Source organism: Ochotona princeps, chromosome 12, assembly GCF_030435755.1.
Source record: "Ochotona princeps isolate mOchPri1 chromosome 12, mOchPri1.hap1, whole genome shotgun sequence".
In the NCBI taxonomy this organism is placed as follows: domain Eukaryota; kingdom Metazoa; phylum Chordata; class Mammalia; order Lagomorpha; family Ochotonidae; genus Ochotona; species Ochotona princeps.
In genome coordinates this window covers 67,638,888-67,657,865 of record NC_080843.1, presented here as the reverse complement: position 1 = coordinate 67,657,865, position 18,978 = coordinate 67,638,888, and the positions used below count along the sequence as shown (strand labels likewise).

General features: G+C 48.3%; 1 protein-coding gene across 1 annotated transcript in view; it reads right to left on the bottom strand.

Annotated features, from left to right (window-relative positions):
* XPO4 (exportin 4) overlaps positions 1-18,281 on the bottom strand; it is a 101,859-nt gene extending 83,578 nt beyond the window's left edge. Inside the window, exon 1 of the mRNA XM_058670987.1 lies at positions 17,970-18,281. Coding sequence (XP_058526970.1) covers positions 17,970-18,038 — 69 coding nt within the window. The 5' untranslated portion in view covers positions 18,039-18,281. The remainder of the gene's footprint in view (positions 1-17,969) is intronic.
* Between the last annotated feature and the right edge of the window lie 697 nt (positions 18,282-18,978).

The window sequence follows — 18,978 nt, the reverse complement described above, 5'->3', positions numbered from 1 at the left end:
AGCCAGGCGGGAGATCATTATATTCCTTAGACATTACTAAACTAACATTGGGTTTGGGGGCTAGCCCTGTAGCCCCTGTGGACATCAGTTTGAACACTGGCTGCTCCACTTCAATTCAGCTAATGCCCCTGGGAAGGCAGTGGAGGACAGCCTGAATCTTTGGGCCCCAGCCGCTCACATGGGAGGCTGCTTTGGTCCAGGCCTGTAGATGTGGCCATTTAGGGTGTGAACTAACAGATGGGAAAATCTCTCACTCCCTTGGCTTCTCTCTAACTCTGCTTTTCAAATAAAATAAACCTTAAAGGAAAAAAAGATTGAATTTGGAGGACAGGTACAGAATTACCCTCAATTACTGAATTACCTGCATTACTGTCACTCAAATTCATCAAACTGGACATGGAAGATCTTTCAATTAAAATGTATGTTAAGGGCGGGGGAGGGGTGGGGTGATTCCCAGTTCCAACGAAACTGTATCACATAATACAATGTAATCAATGAATTAAAAAAAAAAATAAAAATTTAAAAAATGTATGTTTAAAAACAACAGATAGCTTAGAAGGCACATCAGAAACTTCCAAAAAAAGGAGGGGTGGTGTGGGAATTGACGACAGATACGAGAAAAACGCTGGACAATAATAAATCAGGAGAGAGGTATATTTAAGTCTTTGTGCTATTCTGGCTAAGGCAGACTATATAGATTAACTTAAGACAAAAATATGTATGTTAAAATATCTAATGGGGTGAATAAAATTATTTTTTAAAAGTACAAAAACAGGGCCTGGCGGCGAAGCCTAGTGGCTAAAGTGTTCGCCTTGAACGCGCCAGGATCCCATATGGGCGCCGGTTCTAATCCCAGCAGCTCCACTTCCCATCCAGCTCCCTGCTTGCGAGCTGGGAAAGCAGTCAAGGATGGCCCAATGCATTGGGACACTGCACCCGAGTGGGAGACCCAGAAGAGGTTCCAGGTTCCCGGCATCGGATCGGCGCGCATCGGCCCGTTGCGGCTCACTTGGGGAGTGAATCATCGGACGGAAGATCTTCCTCTCTGTCTCTCCTCCTCTCTGTATATCTGACTGTAATAAAATAAATAAATCTTAAAAAAAAAAGTACAAAAACACAGTTCATTGTCGGTAGCGCTGCACATGCGCCCTAAGATGGAGCTGAGACCTCTTCTCCCCCCAAAGCTTGGCGGTACACAGGTTTCAGGAAGTGCCTTCTGACTGGCCCGTAGCACACGCTACGCGTGATCAGAGCTATGATTGGCGTGCCTGCCGCGTGCATCGGTCACCTTTAAGCTGATTGGACTAGGATTGTATATAGCGGTGGGGGTTCCAAGAAGGGACAGGACAGAAAGAAGACGGAGACGGACGGATGGACTGAGATGGAGGACGGGGTACAACTGGGACGGACGGACGGACAGAAGAAGACTAGAGGCGACGAGGAGGTTGGGGAATGAAGCAGAGAGAAACAGAAGAAAAACGGGAGGTAGTAGAAGTCGAGTTGACCGGCTGGGAAACGGACTGGTTGGAAAAATAAAGTTCCTCAAGAAACAGAGCTGGAGTGTCGGGTGAATTCTTCTGCGGGACGGAAGACCCCGACAGTTCATGACATCCAAACACTGGAACAAGAAACAAACATTGTGGTGGAGCAGGTGAAGCTGCTGCCTGCTAAGCAGGCATCCATGTGGACGCCACTTCCGGTCTCAGGGCTCCACTTCCAATCCCGTGTCCTGCCGTGTCCTGCCGTGGCCTGGGAAAGCAGCAGAACACAGCCCCAGTCCCTTGGCCCATCACTCACACGGAAGACCTCAAGGAAGCACCTGTCTCTGGCCCGGCGTACGAGCGCTGCAGCCATCTGCACAGTGGGCCTGTGCGTGGGAGATCCCTAAGTCTCCACTACTCCCTCTGCAACTCCCCCTTTCAAATACATAAGTAATCTTTTTTTAACAAAAAAAGGGAAACCTGGGCCCGGCACCGTGGTAACCTGGTGGCTAAAGTCCTTGCCTTCAATGCGCTGGGATCCCATATGGGCGCTGGTTCTAATCCCAGCAGCTCCACTTCCCATCCAGCTCCCTTCTTGTGGCCTGGAAAAGCAGTCGAGGACGGCCCAAAGCCTTGGGACCCTGCACCTAAGTGGGAGACCAGAAGAAGCTCCTGGCTCCAGATTGGAGTAGCACCGGTGGTTACAGTCACTTGGGGAGTGAACCACTGAACAGAAGATCTTCCTCTCTGTCTCTCCTCCTCTATGTGTATCTGACTTTTCAATAAAAAATAAATCTTTATAAAAGATATTTTAAAAAATTAGGTGACACCAGGCTTGTAATTTTTTTTTTAAAGCTTCACTGAACAATGTTGAGAAGAATCCGATTTTTCATTTTGCACCCTCAGTAACAAAAACCTGACCAAGCATGAGCTTTCACACTTCAAGGTGACTCACAAGACCACACACACACACACACACACACACACACACACACAATGGCACTATCTGTGACAGCCAGTGCAGTAGCTGCCTGCCACAAAGGTGATCTAGATTTTAACTAAAATGTTAATCAATTTAGTTCAGTACTAGTCACATTTCAAGTGCTTACGAGCCAGGTAGAGTAGCTATCACACAAGACACAGAGTCACACACCACACAGTAAGTGTGGTTAACGGTGGACAACACGTATGATGGAGGTCCCGCTAAGTTACACTGGAGCTGAAAGGTTCACTTTGCCTAATGAGCCACAGGACAGCTCACTACTCACGTGTCTGTGGGATGTGGACACAGAATCATAGATACCACTGGACAACAACAAGAAACGACTGCTACTGGTCCGTGTGTTTACTCTACTGCATTCTGCGTCCTTACCTATGAAACAGGGTACCATGTTCCGCCAGCAGCAGCCTGGTGCTCACCACGTCACTAGATCCCATGCAGAAGCTGAGTGGCAGAGTCACTCGAGGACATGACAAGGTTGCCTAGCGCCTCACTGCCCCGACTATGTCCCTTGTCATTAAGCCACATGGGAGTGTACAGCACTCCTATCCCTGCAGAAACTTCTTACAGACAGATGTGCTCCAGGCTCATTCATGACGGCAACACTAAGCTTGCAAGTGTAATCTCAGACCTGGAGGCCTCTAATGACATCATCTTAGGTCAGGGGTGCTTCATTAAAGCAATTCTGTTACACAGAGGACATCTGGCAAGGTCTGGAAACACTTGGTTGCCACAACTGAGGCATGCTACTGGCAACTGGAGGCCAGAGTAATGAGGCCGGTAAACATCCCTCAATGCAACAAGGAGTGAGCCAGTCTCACAGGCACATGGTGACAATATTCAAAAATCTGCCCCAAGTGAGTTCCTCAAAGTCAAGAATCCGTGAGCGAAAACACTTCCAAACACAAAGAGAAAACATGGCACTCTCAGCCACTCGATCATGACGCAAGAAACCACGTCATGCTGCGTCTGACACCAGCATCCCAAATCAGAACACCTGCCTCAGTCCAGGCTGTGTGCTCCCATGTGGCCCCCTACGACCGCGCCTGCAAGGATGGGGAAGGTTCCTAAAGACCTGGGTCCTATCACCCACATGGGAGACAAGGAGGAGCTCCTGGCTCTGGCTTCAGCCTGGCCCATTAATGGCCACTGTGGCCATTTGGAGAGTTTGAGTCCCAACTGCTCCACTTTTTCTTTTTAATTGGAAAGTCCGACATACAGAGAGAAGAGACAGAGAGGAAGACAGGAAGGTCTTCCGTCTGCTGATTCACTCCCCAAGTGTCTACAATGGCTGAGCCAGGAGCTTCCTCAGTCTCCCACGCGGGTGCAGAGTCCCAAGGCTTTGAGGCGGCCCTGACTGCTTTCCCAGGCCACAAGCAGGGAGCTGGAAGGGAAGTGGGTCCGAGGGATTAGAACCAGTGCCCACATGGGATCCTGGCACATGTATGGTGAAGACTTCAGCTTCTAGGCTACCACACTGAGCCCACCAACTGCTCCACTTCTAACTCTGTTCCTTGCAAACTGCTCCCAGGAAAAATGGCCCAAGTGCTTGGACCCCTGCAACTAACTACGTGGGATACCTGGATGAAGTTCTGAGCTCCTGGCTTCTGCCCAGCACAGCCCAAGTCATTGAAGCAAATCCAGGGAGTGCACCTGCATATGTAGAAGATCCATCTCCACTTTCTGCCTTTCCAACGAATACATTTTTAATCAATTAAAAATGATTTTTAAATTTTTGGGCCTGGTGGCATGGCCTAGCGCCTAAAGTGTTCGCCTTGAACGTGCCGGGATCCCATATGGGCGCCAGTTCTAATCCTGACAGCCCCGCTTCCCATCCAGCTCCCTGCTTGTGGCCTGGGAAAGCAGTCGAGGATGGCCCAATGCATTGGGACACTGCACCCGCGTGGGAGACCTGGAAGAGGTTCCAGGTTCCCGGCTTTGGATCAGCGCAGCACCGGCCATTGGGGCCACTTGGGGAGTGAATCATCGGACGGAAGATCTTCCTATCTCTCCTCCTCTCTGTATATCTGACTTTGTAATAAAAATAACTAAATCTTAAAAAAATTTTATTTTTATTGGAAAGTCAGGGTTACAGGCAGAGGAGAGACAGAGAATAAAATCCGCTGGTTCACTCCCCAAACAGAGCTGAGCCTGTCTAAAGCCAGGCACCACGAGCTTCCTCTGGGTCTTCCATGTGCGTGCTTAGTTCAGCTTCTGCTGCTTTCTCATTATGGGAACTGGAGCAGCCACGACTGGAGTCAGCACCTATCTGGGATGCTGGCACTGCAGGCGGAGGCTTAGACTCCTGCACCACTGTGTCTGCCCCATAACCATATCTTTTAGAAAAGTATTATGCTTTGAAGAAGAGCCAAAAAAAAAAAAAAAAAAAAGTAGTAACAAGAGAAACTGTTGATATAGTTAATATCTAGAATCAGTATTTTACTTTAACAACGAGAATAAAATAATCAAAAGTAATAGGAAGCTAGAACCTATGAGAAACACTGGAAATATGGAATCAGAATTTATTTACATTTCAAACAATAAGTACAAGGGAACATAGAAGTCTAGACTTGAAATGTTCCCTAGGATAACCAGAGCTCCGAAGCTGATGTGGTTGTGCGCACAGCACTGCAGAGGACACGCCCACAGCACGGCATTAGCAAAGCAAAGACAGCAGATGGCGGAGTGCACACTGTAAGGTTACCTGATCTATGTGCTCTGACACATTCAAGCACAAAACAGAGAACTAACGAAACACTTAGTGTGTGCCAGGCATTAAACCCTTTCCTTTTAATGTAAAGTACGTCACCTATTTCTCACATTAACCCTCTGGAGTAGGCATTATTCTCCTAGGTTAGAAACGGAGACAGAGAGGGTAAGTTACTCACAACGTGTCTCCTGGCTAGTCACGGGTGGAGTGAAGAACCCAGACTCGGCTATACTGCCCTCCAGTTCCTAAGGTTTCAATCACTTTTCCACGGAAGTCCATGAACATAGTACTAGTATGACTGCTCTAACATCACATCTGTTGTGATTTACTTTCTTTTTTCTAAGATTTATTTATTTTTATTACAAAGTCAGATATACAGAGAGGAGGAGAGACAGAGAGGGATATTCTCTGTCCAATGACTTACTCCCCAAGTGAGCTGCAATGGCCAGTGCTACGCCGATCCGAAGCCAGGAGCCAGGAACCTCTTCCAGGTCTCCCACACAGGTGCAGGGTCCCAAGGCCTTGGGCCGTCCTCGACTGCTTTCCCAGGCCACAAGCAGGGAGCTGGATGGGAAGTGGAGCTGCCGGGATTAGAACTGGTGCCCATATGGGATCCCGGCGCGTTCAAGGCGAGGACTTTAGCCACCAGGTTACCGCACCAGGCGCTGAATTTCATCTTTCAGGTAAGGTAATAAACAGGCTTCCTTGAGAAAGTGACTACTAGATTAGGCAAAGGAATTGGTGAAAGTGAAGAAGAGTACCCAGGTCTGTCAGGGAGAAGGAAGGTAGGACTGAGAGAACAGGGGTGTGGAGGATGCAGAACAGCTGGTGACAGCCTTCCAAGGAGGGGGCACTAACACAAGCTCATTCCCACCTGGGCCCCTATCCTGTACCCAGCACTGCACCTGGGCCCCTATCCTGTACCCAGCACTGCACCTGGGCTCCTACCGCTGTACCCCAGACCTGCACCTGGGCTCCTACCGCTGTACCCCAGACCTGCACCTGGGCACCTACCCTGAACCCCAGACCTGCACCTGGGCACCTACCTCTGAATCCCAGCACTGTACCTGGGCCCCTATCCTGTACCCAGCACTGCACCTGGGCACCTACCCTGTACTCCAGACCTGCACCTGGGCACCTACCCCGTACCCCAGACCTGCCTGGGCCCCTACCCCTGAATCCCAGCACTGCACCTGGGCACCAACCCGTGAACCCCAGCACTGCACCTGAGCATCTACCCTGTACCCCAGACCTGCACCTGGGCACCTACCCTGAACCCCAGACCTGAACCTGGGCACCTACCTCTGAATCCCAGCACTGTACCTGGGCCCCTATCCTGTACCCAGCACTGCACCTGGGCACCTACCCTGTACTCCAGACCTGCACCTGGGCACCTACCCCGTACCCCAGACCTGCCTGGGCCCCTACCCCTGAATCCCAGCACTGCACCTGGGCACCAACCCGTGAACCCCAGCACTGCACCTGAGCATCTACCCTGTACCCCAGACCTGCACCTGGGCACCTACCCTGTTCCCCAGACCTGCCTGGGCCCCTACCCCTGAATCCCAGCACTGCACCTGGGCACCTACCCGTGAACCCCAGACCTGCACCTGAGCATCTACCCTGTACCCCAGCACTGCACCTGGGCCCCTACCCTGTTCCCCAGACCTGCACCTGGGCCCCTACCCTGTACCCCAGACCTGCACCTGGGCCCCACCCTGTTCCCCAGACCTGCACCTGGGCCCCTACCCTGTACCCCAGCACTGCACCTGGGCCCCTACCTCTGTACCCCAGCACTGCAACCCAGCCTTGCCCAACAGCAGTCTGGGTATTTCAGGCCAAAAATTGCTATCAAATTTGCACAGTGCTCCAGATGAAGTGCTACATGCTACACACACAAAACAACGCATCTGTGATGAGCTTCCATTCTAGTGGAAGAGTTAGGCATTGCATCACACAAACAGTGAAATATTTCAGGGGCAAGAGTTCTTAGCAAAGCAAAGCATCACAAGAATTTAGTCTACAACAGTAGTAAGGCTCTTTTTAGACACCAACCAACCACAATAAACTTTAAAAAATTAAATGCTAGCACAAAGGCAGGCTATTTCACACCAATGCAGTACATACAAGGGTCCAGAAAGAGGGAGATAAGAAGTGTGATGGACTGAAGAAAGCCCGGCGTGCCAGAGCCCAAGGATGGCTTCCAGGATGTGGGGCCTGGGTACGCAAGAAGGCCCCCTTCTAGAAGGCCTGCGCTTTGTCTTACGCTGTACTCTCACCGACCCAAGATGCCACACAACCTATGCTTTGTGCAAGGAAGTACCTGTGTGAACAGTGAAGCAGGCAGGTGCAAGGCATCGGCATATACTTCGGGGCCATCTAGGGGACCATGGTTCTCCCAGGTGGCTGCAGTGGGACCTGGGCCCACTGGGCAGCAGTGACAGGAAAGAGAGTCCATATGAGGGGGGTGCCAGCCTCCACAGCAGCAGCGCAGCCCACCTGTCTAACCCAGAGCCTGCGCCTGCGGCACCGACACAAACACAACTCGCACCTGAGCACTGAGACAGGCGCCCACATCTGGCAGCGACCTGCTGCTCGCCACAGAGCATCCAGACACTCCAGTGAAACATTCCAGGGAACTGCTAGCATTCTTCCAAGAGTTTAAAATCTCTGGCTTCAGAAGTTGTTACAGGAAAGCAAATATCGTCAGGCTTACATACAGAAATTCAATCTTAATATCACTACACTCACTGGAAAAGAACACTTTGGGTGAACTAATTGTTCATGAGGAAGACAATTTCAGAATTATTTTTCTTATAGTTGAAGATACAGTAGTACAATATATAAACAGGTATTGCTAATTACATATATACAAGTCATGAAGCTGATCTGGGTATCATGTATGACCTCTACAATAAGATTCATCAACGAAAACAGCAGAAATGTCCTGTAAGTTCACCCCTACAATTAAAGTCATCAAATCATGAAGTGGGGCTCGGCAGTGTGGCCTAGTGGCTAAGGTCCTCGCCTTGATCCCATATGGCCGCTGGTTCTAATCCCAGCAGCTCCACTTCTTCTCTATCTCTCCTCCTCTCAGTATATCTGACTTTGTAATAAAAATAAAATAAATCTAAAAAAAAAAGAAAAAAGAGTTGTTAAATAAAAAAAAAAAAATCATGAAGTGGGCAGTGAGTGGGCTTGGACAATCACAGCTGGCCCCCTCCTGATCCCAACTTCCTGTCTACCCAGATGCCCGGAAGTGACTCCGTACCTGGACGGGCAGCCTGGACTGGAAACCTGGACTGCATTCCTGACTCCACGCCTCAATCTCAGCTACTGGGGGCACTTTGCCTCTCAAATAAGTCAAACTTCATGAAACTGATCTGCATGGACTGGGCCTGGTACCACGGTACAGCAGCCTAAGCCTCCATCTGCAGCACCTCATATGGGCACCAGTTCTTGTCCCAGCTGCTCCACTTCCCATCCAGCTCCCCTGCTTATGGCTGGGGAAAACAGCAGAGGATGGTTCAAGGGCTTGGGACCCTGCACGTATGTGAGACCTGGAAGAAGCTCCTCCTGGTTTCAGATCAGCTCAGCTCGGCCATTGCGGCCATTTGGGGAGTGAACCGGTGGATGGAAGATCTCTGTCTCACTTTCTCTGTTTCCCCTCCTGTCTGTAAATCTGCCTTTCAAAGTATAAAAAAAAAAAAAAAAAAAAGAATTCAACTGAATCTTTAAAAAAAATGTTCTATGTTCTTAATCAGCTCTAAATTTACTTAAAGTTCTCTTTCAAAATAATCAGGGGATGAGGATTTGGCACAGTGGTTAAAACTCCACGCAGGACATCTATATCGCACATTGGAGTGCCATCTCTGGTCTGAGTGTCAGCTCCACTCTCAAGTCTAGCTTCCTGCTAACAAACCCCTAGGAGATTTCAACTGAGTTTCCTAAGTTTCTGGCTTCAGTTCAGCCCAGTGCTGGCTGCTGTGGGCATTTGAGGAGTGAACCAGCACTTGGGAAATCTTTCTCTCTTTTAAATAAAGACGTAAATAAATAGAGGTAAATTTTAATTAATCAGAACTGCTTAGAAAAACAAAAGGCAACAGGAGCAAGGCAACATTCATTGCTATCTATAAAATTATGACATCAGGCCCGGCGGCATGGCCTAGCGGCTAAAGTCCTCGCCTTGAAAGCCCCGGGATCCCATATGAGCACCGGTTCCAATCCCGGCAGCTCCACTTCCCATCCAGCTCCCTGCTTGTGGCCTGGGAAAGCAGTCGAGGACGGCCCAAAGCTTTGGGACCCTGCACCCACGTGGGAGACCTGGAAGAGGTTCCTGGTTCCCGGCTTCGGATCGGCACAGCACTGGCCCGTTGCGGCTCACTTGGGGAGTGAAACATCGGATGGAAGATCTTCCTCTCTGTCTCTCCTCCTCTCTGTATATCCGGCTTTCCAATAATAATAAAATCTTAAAAAAAAAATTATGACATCGAAATTATTTTGCACCCTAGAAGTTTATCACTTTTAACTCCCTGTGAAATAAATAATAATTTAAAAGGAAGATCCTTGTATTTTACGACATATGATGACAAATTTTTCCTCCATTTGCACAAAGAACATCACAATTTCATTATCATTTGGTCCTTCAGATGACGTGGCCAGCTCTGGCTAGACAACCAAAGCAGCCTGCAGGAGGTGACACATAAGACGAGGGCTAAGGGAGCAGCAAGACGGACCAGGGCCTGCCCCACCAGGATCCAACAGGTAAGCACAGGAACCTATCACTCAAGACTACTCATTCTACACTGCGAAAGCCCTGTACTCAGAAGGCTCACTCACTTCAGAGTGCAACCAATTTTTTTTTTTAAAGATTTATTTATTTTATTACAAAGTCAGATATACAGAGAGGAGGAGAGAGAGAGGAAGATCTTCCGTTCGATGATTCACTCCCCAAGTGAGCGCAACGGCCGGTGCTACGCCGATCCAAAGCCAGGAGCCTGGAACCTCTTCCAGGTCTCCCACGCGGGTGCAGGGTCCCAATGCATTGGGCCGTCCTCAACTGCTTTCCCAGGCCACAAGCAGGGAGCTGGATGGGAAGTGGAGCTGCCGGGATTAGAACCGGCGCCCATGTGGGATCCCGGCACGTTCAAGGCGAGGACTTAAGTCGCTAGGCCATGCCACCAGGCCCCAGAGTGGAACCAATTTTTCCACACAATTCTGAGTCCCTCCCTCTTCACCAGAATAAAAACTACCAGTTTTGTTTTAGCTCTTTCTCACCCAAAAGTCATCTTTCTATCTTTTGTTAACAAGGTTATGTTGCGATAGCAGTGTTTAAACAAATCTGTAGACACAGAAATAGCCTCATATAAATCCAAAGCCACAAAGCTAGTGTTACCTTAGTCCAGGCCATACTATAACTTTTAATTTTTCTTAGAGTAAAAATAATTATAGAACATTCAAAAGGATAGCCATAGGGTTTTTTTTGTTGTTGGTTTTTTTTTTAAAGATTTATTGTTATTGGAAAGCCAGATATACAGAGAGGAGGAGAGACAGAGAGGAAGATCTTCCGTTCGATGTTTCACTCCCCAAGTGAGCCGCAACGGGCCGGTGCGCGCCGATCCGATGCGGGGAACCAGGAACCTCTTCCAGGTCTCCCACGCGGGTGCAGGGTCCCAAAGCCTTGGGTCGTCCTCAACTGCTTTCCCAGGCCACAAGCAGGGAGCTGGATGGGAAGTGGAGCTGCCGGGATTAGAACCGGCGCCCATATGGGATCCCGGGGCTTTCAAGGCGAGGACTTTAGCCGCTAGGCCACGCCGCCGGGCCCTAGCCATAGGTTTTTAAAAACACAGGAAGTATTGAAATTTGTCCAAATTTTATATTGTTTGTGATCCAACATATTTTCAAACTGTAAAAATTTCCCACCATATTAAAGCACAGAAATGTAAGTCTTGGTACATCCAACCCAATGTCCTTGACAGCACTTTAAGAGTTGTGTTCATGTCTTCGAATTCTGTTCCTATGCATACAAATACATGCAGAGATTTTTCAAAAGCAAAAAAAAGGATAATATATTCTATTCTGCACTTTCCTCTCTAACTTTTTTGAGCATCTTTCCATATCCATTTAAGTCATCCCATCATTTTAATCATAAAATTCCATCCATTGATCATAAAATTTTGTTAAATGCCTTTGGGGTATCTGAATGATTTCAAAAATCTTTTCAGAGTTCTTCCCTGGTTCTCTTGGCTATGTTCCAATTATCTGAGTTTGATGCAAGATACACAAACATTTAGTTGAAGTAAGTTTGCACTACAAATTTGCCATAGTTTTTCAGGGGTAGGAGGAAGGATTCTTTTAGAAACAAAACTAGTATCTAGCGTTACAACTGGAACTAAAACACTGGGTTGAAACAAAACTATTTACTTAACATAATGCATCTTTCCAATGAGAAAAATACATTTGGGGCCTCACAGTGGCTGGGCAAACAAATCCTGCGGCATCCCATATGGACCTGGTTCATTTCCTGGCTACTTCACTTTTAATCTAGCTCCCTGCTTATGACCAGGGAAAACAGAGGAGGATGGCCCAAGTCCTTGGGACCCTGCACCCACTTGAGAGACCTGAGAGGTGGACGAAGCTCCTGGCTCCTGAAAAGCTCAGCTCTGGCTGTTGGGCCCATTTGGGGAGTGAACCAGCAGATAGAAGATCTCTCTCCTTTCCTGCATAAATCTGCCTGTCAAATACAAATAAACAAATCTTCCAAAAAAAGAGAATTCTAAAAATTTTGAATAGGGGCTTGGCGTGGTAACCTGGCAGCTAAAGTCCTTTCCTTGCACATACTGGGATCCCATATGGGTGCTGGTTCGATCCCAGTGGCCCTGCTTCCATCCAGTTCTCTGCTTGTGGCCTGGGAAAGCAGTCGAGGATGGCCCAAAGCCTTGGGACCCTGCACCTGCGTGGGAGACCTGGAAGAGGCTCCTGGCTCCTGATCAGCTCAACTCTGGCCGTTGCAGTCACTTGGGGAGTGAATCAACAGATGGAAGATCTTCCTCTCTGTCTCTCCTTCTCTCTGTATATCTGATTTTCCAATAAAAATAAATACACCTTTTTAAAAATTTTAATAAATGTAGAGTACATTATATATAATCTACTCAAAAAATACTTGCTAAACAGATGATCAAATACTCCCCAAACCATTCTCCGAGGCACTCATACAGAAATATTCCTATTCTCAGGATAGCCTTGATCAAGTTGGAAAATCCAGTTTTATCTGCATGACTCCAAGAAGCCTTTCTATGTCCCCAGCTCAATCTTAGACACCTGTCTTCCAAACTCCCACAGAACATCAATGCACAGTACTTCCACTGTAACCATGCCAACTGACACCTGTCCAACTGTCTGCGTTTCTCCCTCATCTGTGTACAGCTCAATCTATACAGCACGGTGATAACACAAACATATCAAGGGGTCTTCAAAAAGCTCAGGAAAAACACATATCATGGAAAAACTATGCATGATTTCAAATTTTTCTTGCACCAAACTAAGCTTCTCTTTTTCTCCCTAATTACAGAAGGCGGAGAGCGAGCGTCCATTGACTGGTTCACTCTCTGGGACAGGACCTGAACTAAAGCCAGGAACATATTTCAGGTCGCTCATACAGTTACTTAGACCATTTTAAATTCCATTTCCAGTACCCTCACGGTGTATAACAGTTCTATCATGAATGAGTGGCCAGACATTGACTTCCAGGTCCAAACTGGCAATGTACGGAATCTGATTTCCTTGTGTCTAAAGCTGAAGAATACCCTGTCATCCTAGTTATTTCACAAGATTCTGTGAGAATTAAGTAAAGTGAAGACAGTCTCTGTACAGCACTAGATATCATCAAATCTATTAAAACTACAATAAAGACTACAACAACCAGTCAGGAATCCATCATTAAAGCTAGATTTAGACCTAGAAACTCCATTTTGGCTTTAAAATAAATACATAAGATTTTTTGACATAATGTATCAGTTAGCATGGGTAGCTTATATTAGCACAGCACATGGTCACTAAGGACGATCCTAAATAACCTAAGGGAGACAGGGAATAAAATCAAGGCATCACTTACACCTGCTCACCAAAAATAATAATCAAGAACAAGAAAAAAGAAACAAGCGGGCTTGGCAGCGTGGCCTAGTGGCTAAGGTCCTCGCCTTGATCCCATATGGCCGCTGGTTCTAATCCCTGCAGCTCCACTTCCTCTCTGTCTTTCCTCCTCTCAGTATATCTGACTTTGTAATAAAAATAAAAAAATAAAAAAAAAAGAAACAAGCTTACTTTAAAGGTCCACAATGAGGTGAATAAACTGCAAATCATAAAGTATGAATTACATAATTTAAGACCAAAAATCTTTTTAAGTTACTTATATCCATTGCACAATCAGGTATTTCACAAATGGATGCCCAACAAACAGCCATCACTAAAGAACAAGAATGGGAAGAGAGGCACTTTTCCCCCAAATTCCTTTCTGTACAGTTTGCATTTCTTACTGCTCAGAAAGGTATCCCTAGGATTAAACAAAACAAACAAAAAAACATGTATAATAATGTTGTCACTTATGCAAAACAAGAACCCATGTAGTGATTAGTGTAAAAACTTAGGGAATGCGTTCAAAATATTTCAAATTATTAAGATTCCCATCTTACAGAAAGCTCATTGTATTCTATATTTTACATACTGCTAACATACTTAAAATAATGTATTCAAGCACAGCTGCTCTAATTTGTAAGCAATACAAAATGCATCAACAACACTAAGTTTTATGCATCCATTTAAACAATTTGTTAAACTCATAACCAGGAAGACTCTAACCCAAGAGGTTATCACAGAAAACGTGGTCAGTTTTACCTACTTGAGTAAGTATCTAATATCTTCTGAAAAATTTACAACAGATGTCCCTCATTCTAGCTTGCTCTTCTTCAAATAAATGTATTTTCAAACAAGAAACCTCCCCATCTCAGATTAAAAGTCAAGGCATTACTGACATTTATCTACAAAAATACACACTCCTTGTTTCTGACTTGAGAGGCAAATAAATCCTCCTTTATGTTGAGACCTACAAAATTCATAAGTTAGCTTTTTATTTTTTACGTCCAATATACTATTGTTTCTGGCTAACTAAGTGACAACCGAAACAGGACTGACTAGGAATGTTCCACATTCGGGAACTTCCCATCAAGTAATAAAGTGTGATACGGTGACTGCAGAGAAGCACCATGGAGCAGCAAAGCCAGAATGAGAGAGCTCTGAAGTGACAGGTCATGTGGCTTCTGGATCATTCTTGTCTCTCATCTGCTCTGCAGCCTGTCTCAGGTGGATCAGATCTGCCTGGCTGCACCTCGGTGTCCCCACCAGAGGGAAGGGAGACTGCTCAGACGAGGGTGCCCGAGAGAAGCCCAGGAAGGCCACGGACCCATTCCACACCACAACAGCACTGCTTGCATTTGCCCTTGACAGTCAGCTCAGATCTCTACACTCAAAGATCTCTCAAGATTGTTGTACACACTCAAGTCCTATGCTGATTTTTCATACAAGAACTATATGGATTACCTAATGGCAAAGTGAAAGTATTTATGACACACATCACTATTTCAAAAACATTAAGCTGAAATACCAGCTCGCTCCAAGCTTTGCTCAGACCTGCTAATAAGCAACAAGATCATGAATTTTCAAAATTATATTGCAATGCTCAATAACTGAAAGCACTTTAGCAACTGTAAATCTTGCTACATAAACTAACGTGCCTACTTTCAGGTTATCCTATGGGTTAAGGACCACAGACCCGGGAAGCACGAACCGAACCGGAGTCTAAGTCCCTACTTTACCCCTTTCCATGTAAATCAGGGTAAATGACTTAGCATCCACATGTCCGACATCCTCAGGCTCTAATACGAGAATGACAGTAATATCAACCTTTGAGATACTGAAAATTAAATAAGGGAATACACATTTGTTGCTTTGCACAGTAGCTTGAACATAGTAGGCAACAAATTTTAACTATACTTAATAATAAGCCCGAATATAACTTTTTACCTGAGAAATAATACATTAGCAGCTACTCTTAAACACTGTTAAATAATAAGTAGAAATTCCCAAGAAATAATTTCCTATTTTCAATAAGGCAACAGTTTAAAAAGAATCTCCTCTGGAAGGATGAAAAGCCCATCAGAAGCTACAGAGATAACAGGAGAGGTGGTGCGGTACAATGGGAAGGGCCCCAGCCTCACAGACAGTGAGTTCAAGCTCTCACTCAGCCATTTTGTAATTATGTAACTTAGGACACTTACATGCACCCCCCACACCACTGCCTTGAAAAGCTGCTGCAAAGATTAATAAAACAGGAAAAGCATGTAAAGCAATATTGGGCACTTCCTACCGTTCTTCTCACCTGCACTTTATGGGTGACAAAAGCCACGCAAGAAGGAAAGGACTGGCAATAATGAATACATACTAATTCATATCAGGCCCAAGGATGGCCAATCCATCATTCCACGTAAGAGTGGTGTTTTCTGGATGAAATACTTCCAGACTTAAATAAAAATGGGGCCTTCCACTCCTAGCAAATCTCAAGGGTTTTTCCATTGTAAAAGGTTTTAAGCACCTTGCATAGGGGCATGGGGTTGCAGCTGCAGTCAGCCACGGGGGCTAAGCTGCAAGGCCAGGGATCTGGGCCAGTGCTGGCTGCTCCATTTCCTAGCCATCTCCCTGCTGACAAGCCCAAAGAGAAGCAGCAGCAGATGGCTCAAGCCCCAAGACTCTGCCACCCATGTGGCACAGAACCAGCAGGTGGAAGGCTTCTAATTCTCTCAGCCTCTCTCTGAAATCCTTTCAAATAAAATAAATCCATCTAAAAAAAAAAAAACAGCACTGTATACTGAGAGAGACACTCCTCTACTTTTGATGGACATTGTTCCAAGAGTTTTAATACACTAAGCTGACTGATAAGGAAGCAATAAATCCAGCTTGTATGGATTTCCCACTGCAAAGCAGCTAATGTCCAGTGCTGCATGTGGAAACAGAGCTTGATAAATGGAAATGTTGCAGGACACAGGCAAGATCACGCCAGACAAGTCTAAGGCTTATTAAGGAGTCTTTATTAACCAAGCTTGGTAATAACAGGGCCCACTACAAACAGCAAAGCACAAATCCATATGGCAATCCAGTCCATCGAAACCCCAACAGGAACAAATGCTCATTACCCTGAAGTCCATCCGTTGAGCTGAAGACCTATGTCCCAGCTTCCCCAACAACGTAAGTTATCCTCTAAGACATGCAACAAATACCCTGGGCACTTCCAAAGCTGCAGACATTCACCTTTCCCTGGCTTCTCTGCCCACATTCCATCACTGCTAGGCCTCACCTCTCCTGGAACTCCGGATAGTACACACATTAGAAATACAAAGCATCTTAGCACTGCTATCTTCACGGACACACCCAAGCGGTGAACAGAGGGTGAGGAATACAGACACACAGGGGCCATGCTCAGGGGATACCTGTCCTCAGAGTCGGTCCATGGGAAGCCAGACAGCAAGCAGGCACTGGGGAAGCCAGGAGTCGGAGTGCCAGCGTGATGGAGGCATGGGACCAAGAGACCCCTGTCCTGGATCTTTATAGGGGCTTGTGAGGGAAGTGGTTTACACACAATGCAATATCGCCCCCTCTGAGGTTCCAGGTGGTGACAGGTGAGCATCCCAGGTGGGCAGGAGGGAACACCTAGGTGGGGGAGTGTGGGGGGGGGGGGAGTGGCTTCCAAGCTTATGACCCTGAGTTAGCTGTCTACCTCACTACAGAAACACAAACTACCCTTGAATGAGTTCAAACATTCTTAAATATACTCGAACACAGAACCCAAATACCGAGCCAAAAGGAAAAAGGTTCCAAGCCAGCAACAAACCCGCTTGCATTCCATTCTCACAGTCTCCATGCAGGTCGCCAAATAAATGAGCCTCTAACTTAAAAAAAATAATAAACATAAATACACACACACGGAAGCCATTAGCTACAAACGCAAAACAGAGACAGTAAATCTGTGAAAAGTTTCCTGGATCAAGTGCCTTTCCGGTATGCAATTTTTGCTTTTCAATCCTTGCGACTTTTCTCAAACTCCCTCGGTAAGTCCCATCCTCTCTGTAAAGCCAGCAGTCGCAGTTCCCCCAACGGCACAACGCTTGGGGTGCTCGGGCCCCAAGTCTGGCCTCCATGACCTTGATCCCAGAGAGTCCCCGCCCGCCCTCCTGGCGATCCTAAACACGTGCGGCCGGCTGCGAGCACCCTAGGGGTGGCTGCGTGTCAGGGAAGGCGCCCGAGGAGACGGCCAGCATGCCTGGCACCAACCGGACCGTGCCTAGCCCCACACGGGCCCCCACAGAGATCCCGAACCGCACCTTGCAGGCACAAGCCCGACCTCCTTTCCCGCGGCCGGTTCGGAGCCCCGGTCCGCCGGGCAGAGGGCAGGCTGAAGCCGCACGGTGGGTCACTCTCCTTCCCGCACCTCGGCTGCGCTGTCGGACGGCCGGGCTATGGGGCACAGACCCAGAAAAAGAGGAGGAAAAGTAGGATGAAGAATCCTGCGCCACGCCACTGCCACCTCCTCCACCACCACCACCTGAGCTCCCCGATGGCACTTTCCGGCCACCAGCCCCAGCAGGCGGCAAGGCCGGGCGCCCCAGGGCTGGCCGGAGCCCCGAAGACCCCGGGCTCCGGGGGGAGTGGGCGGGGGTGGCGGCACCCTCACCATCAGAACTTTAGCCGCGTTCTCCAGCTGAGCGATCACTTCTGGGGGCCCCAGCGCCGCCGCCATCATGGTCTCTCTTCAATGACGCGCCATGCGCTGCATTCTGGGAGCGGGCGCCGCGACCGGCCAATCGCCGCCGCGACCCCGGAGCCGCACGCGCTCCCGAGGCCGTGGACGGCGACGCAGCGGGGTGGCCGGGGCCGGCGGAGTCCGCGGGCTTCCGGGCGGCCGGGGGAGGACGCGGGCGTGAGCCGGGCCGCCGCGCTGGAACAGTGGCCGCCGCGCAGCCGGCGCCGGGCGAGACCGGAGCGCTGGGCGCAGACGGCGGCGGCGAGCGCCCGCTGGGCTGCGGGCCGCGCATGCGTGCTGCGCGGCGTGGCGGCGGCCGGCCTCGCCCTCGCTCCGAGTCCGGCCCCCCAGACCCCCTGCCCGGGAACACGCTTCCTCTCACGGCCTCTAGGCTCCGGCTTCTCGGACTGTCCTTCCTGCCGGCCGGAGGGACGTGCCGGGAGAGAACGCCGGTCCGCCAAACTTACGAAACAACTCCGTGTCCGCCAGCACAGTGGTGGGTAAGGAATTCATGAAGGTGCAATCGAGTTACCAAGTAATCCGACCTCCTGTCCGGTGTTTCAGCAACTTCAGAGTTCTCACAGTTAACAACTGTAGGGAAGGTTGTCGGGGCAGGGAGGTAAAAAGTTGGGTACCATAATAAGAACGCACCTTGGGACACCTGCACGCCACCCCTGGGTGCCACACCTCACACACTGAGCTCCAGTGGGCTCCTGGTTCCAGCTTCCTGCTAAGGCGCACACCCCATGAGGGAACAGGTGATGGTCCCAGGTATTTGGGTCCCTAATCCCGGTGTGGGAGACCTTCCTTGAGCTTCTGACACAGCCTAGCCCAGCGCCGCCCCGGCCATTGCCTGGCATTTAGGAAGTGACCCACAGATGGTGATCTCTTTCCTTCTACTTCCCTTCTCTTCGTGTTCCTTTTAAGTAAATAACTTCTT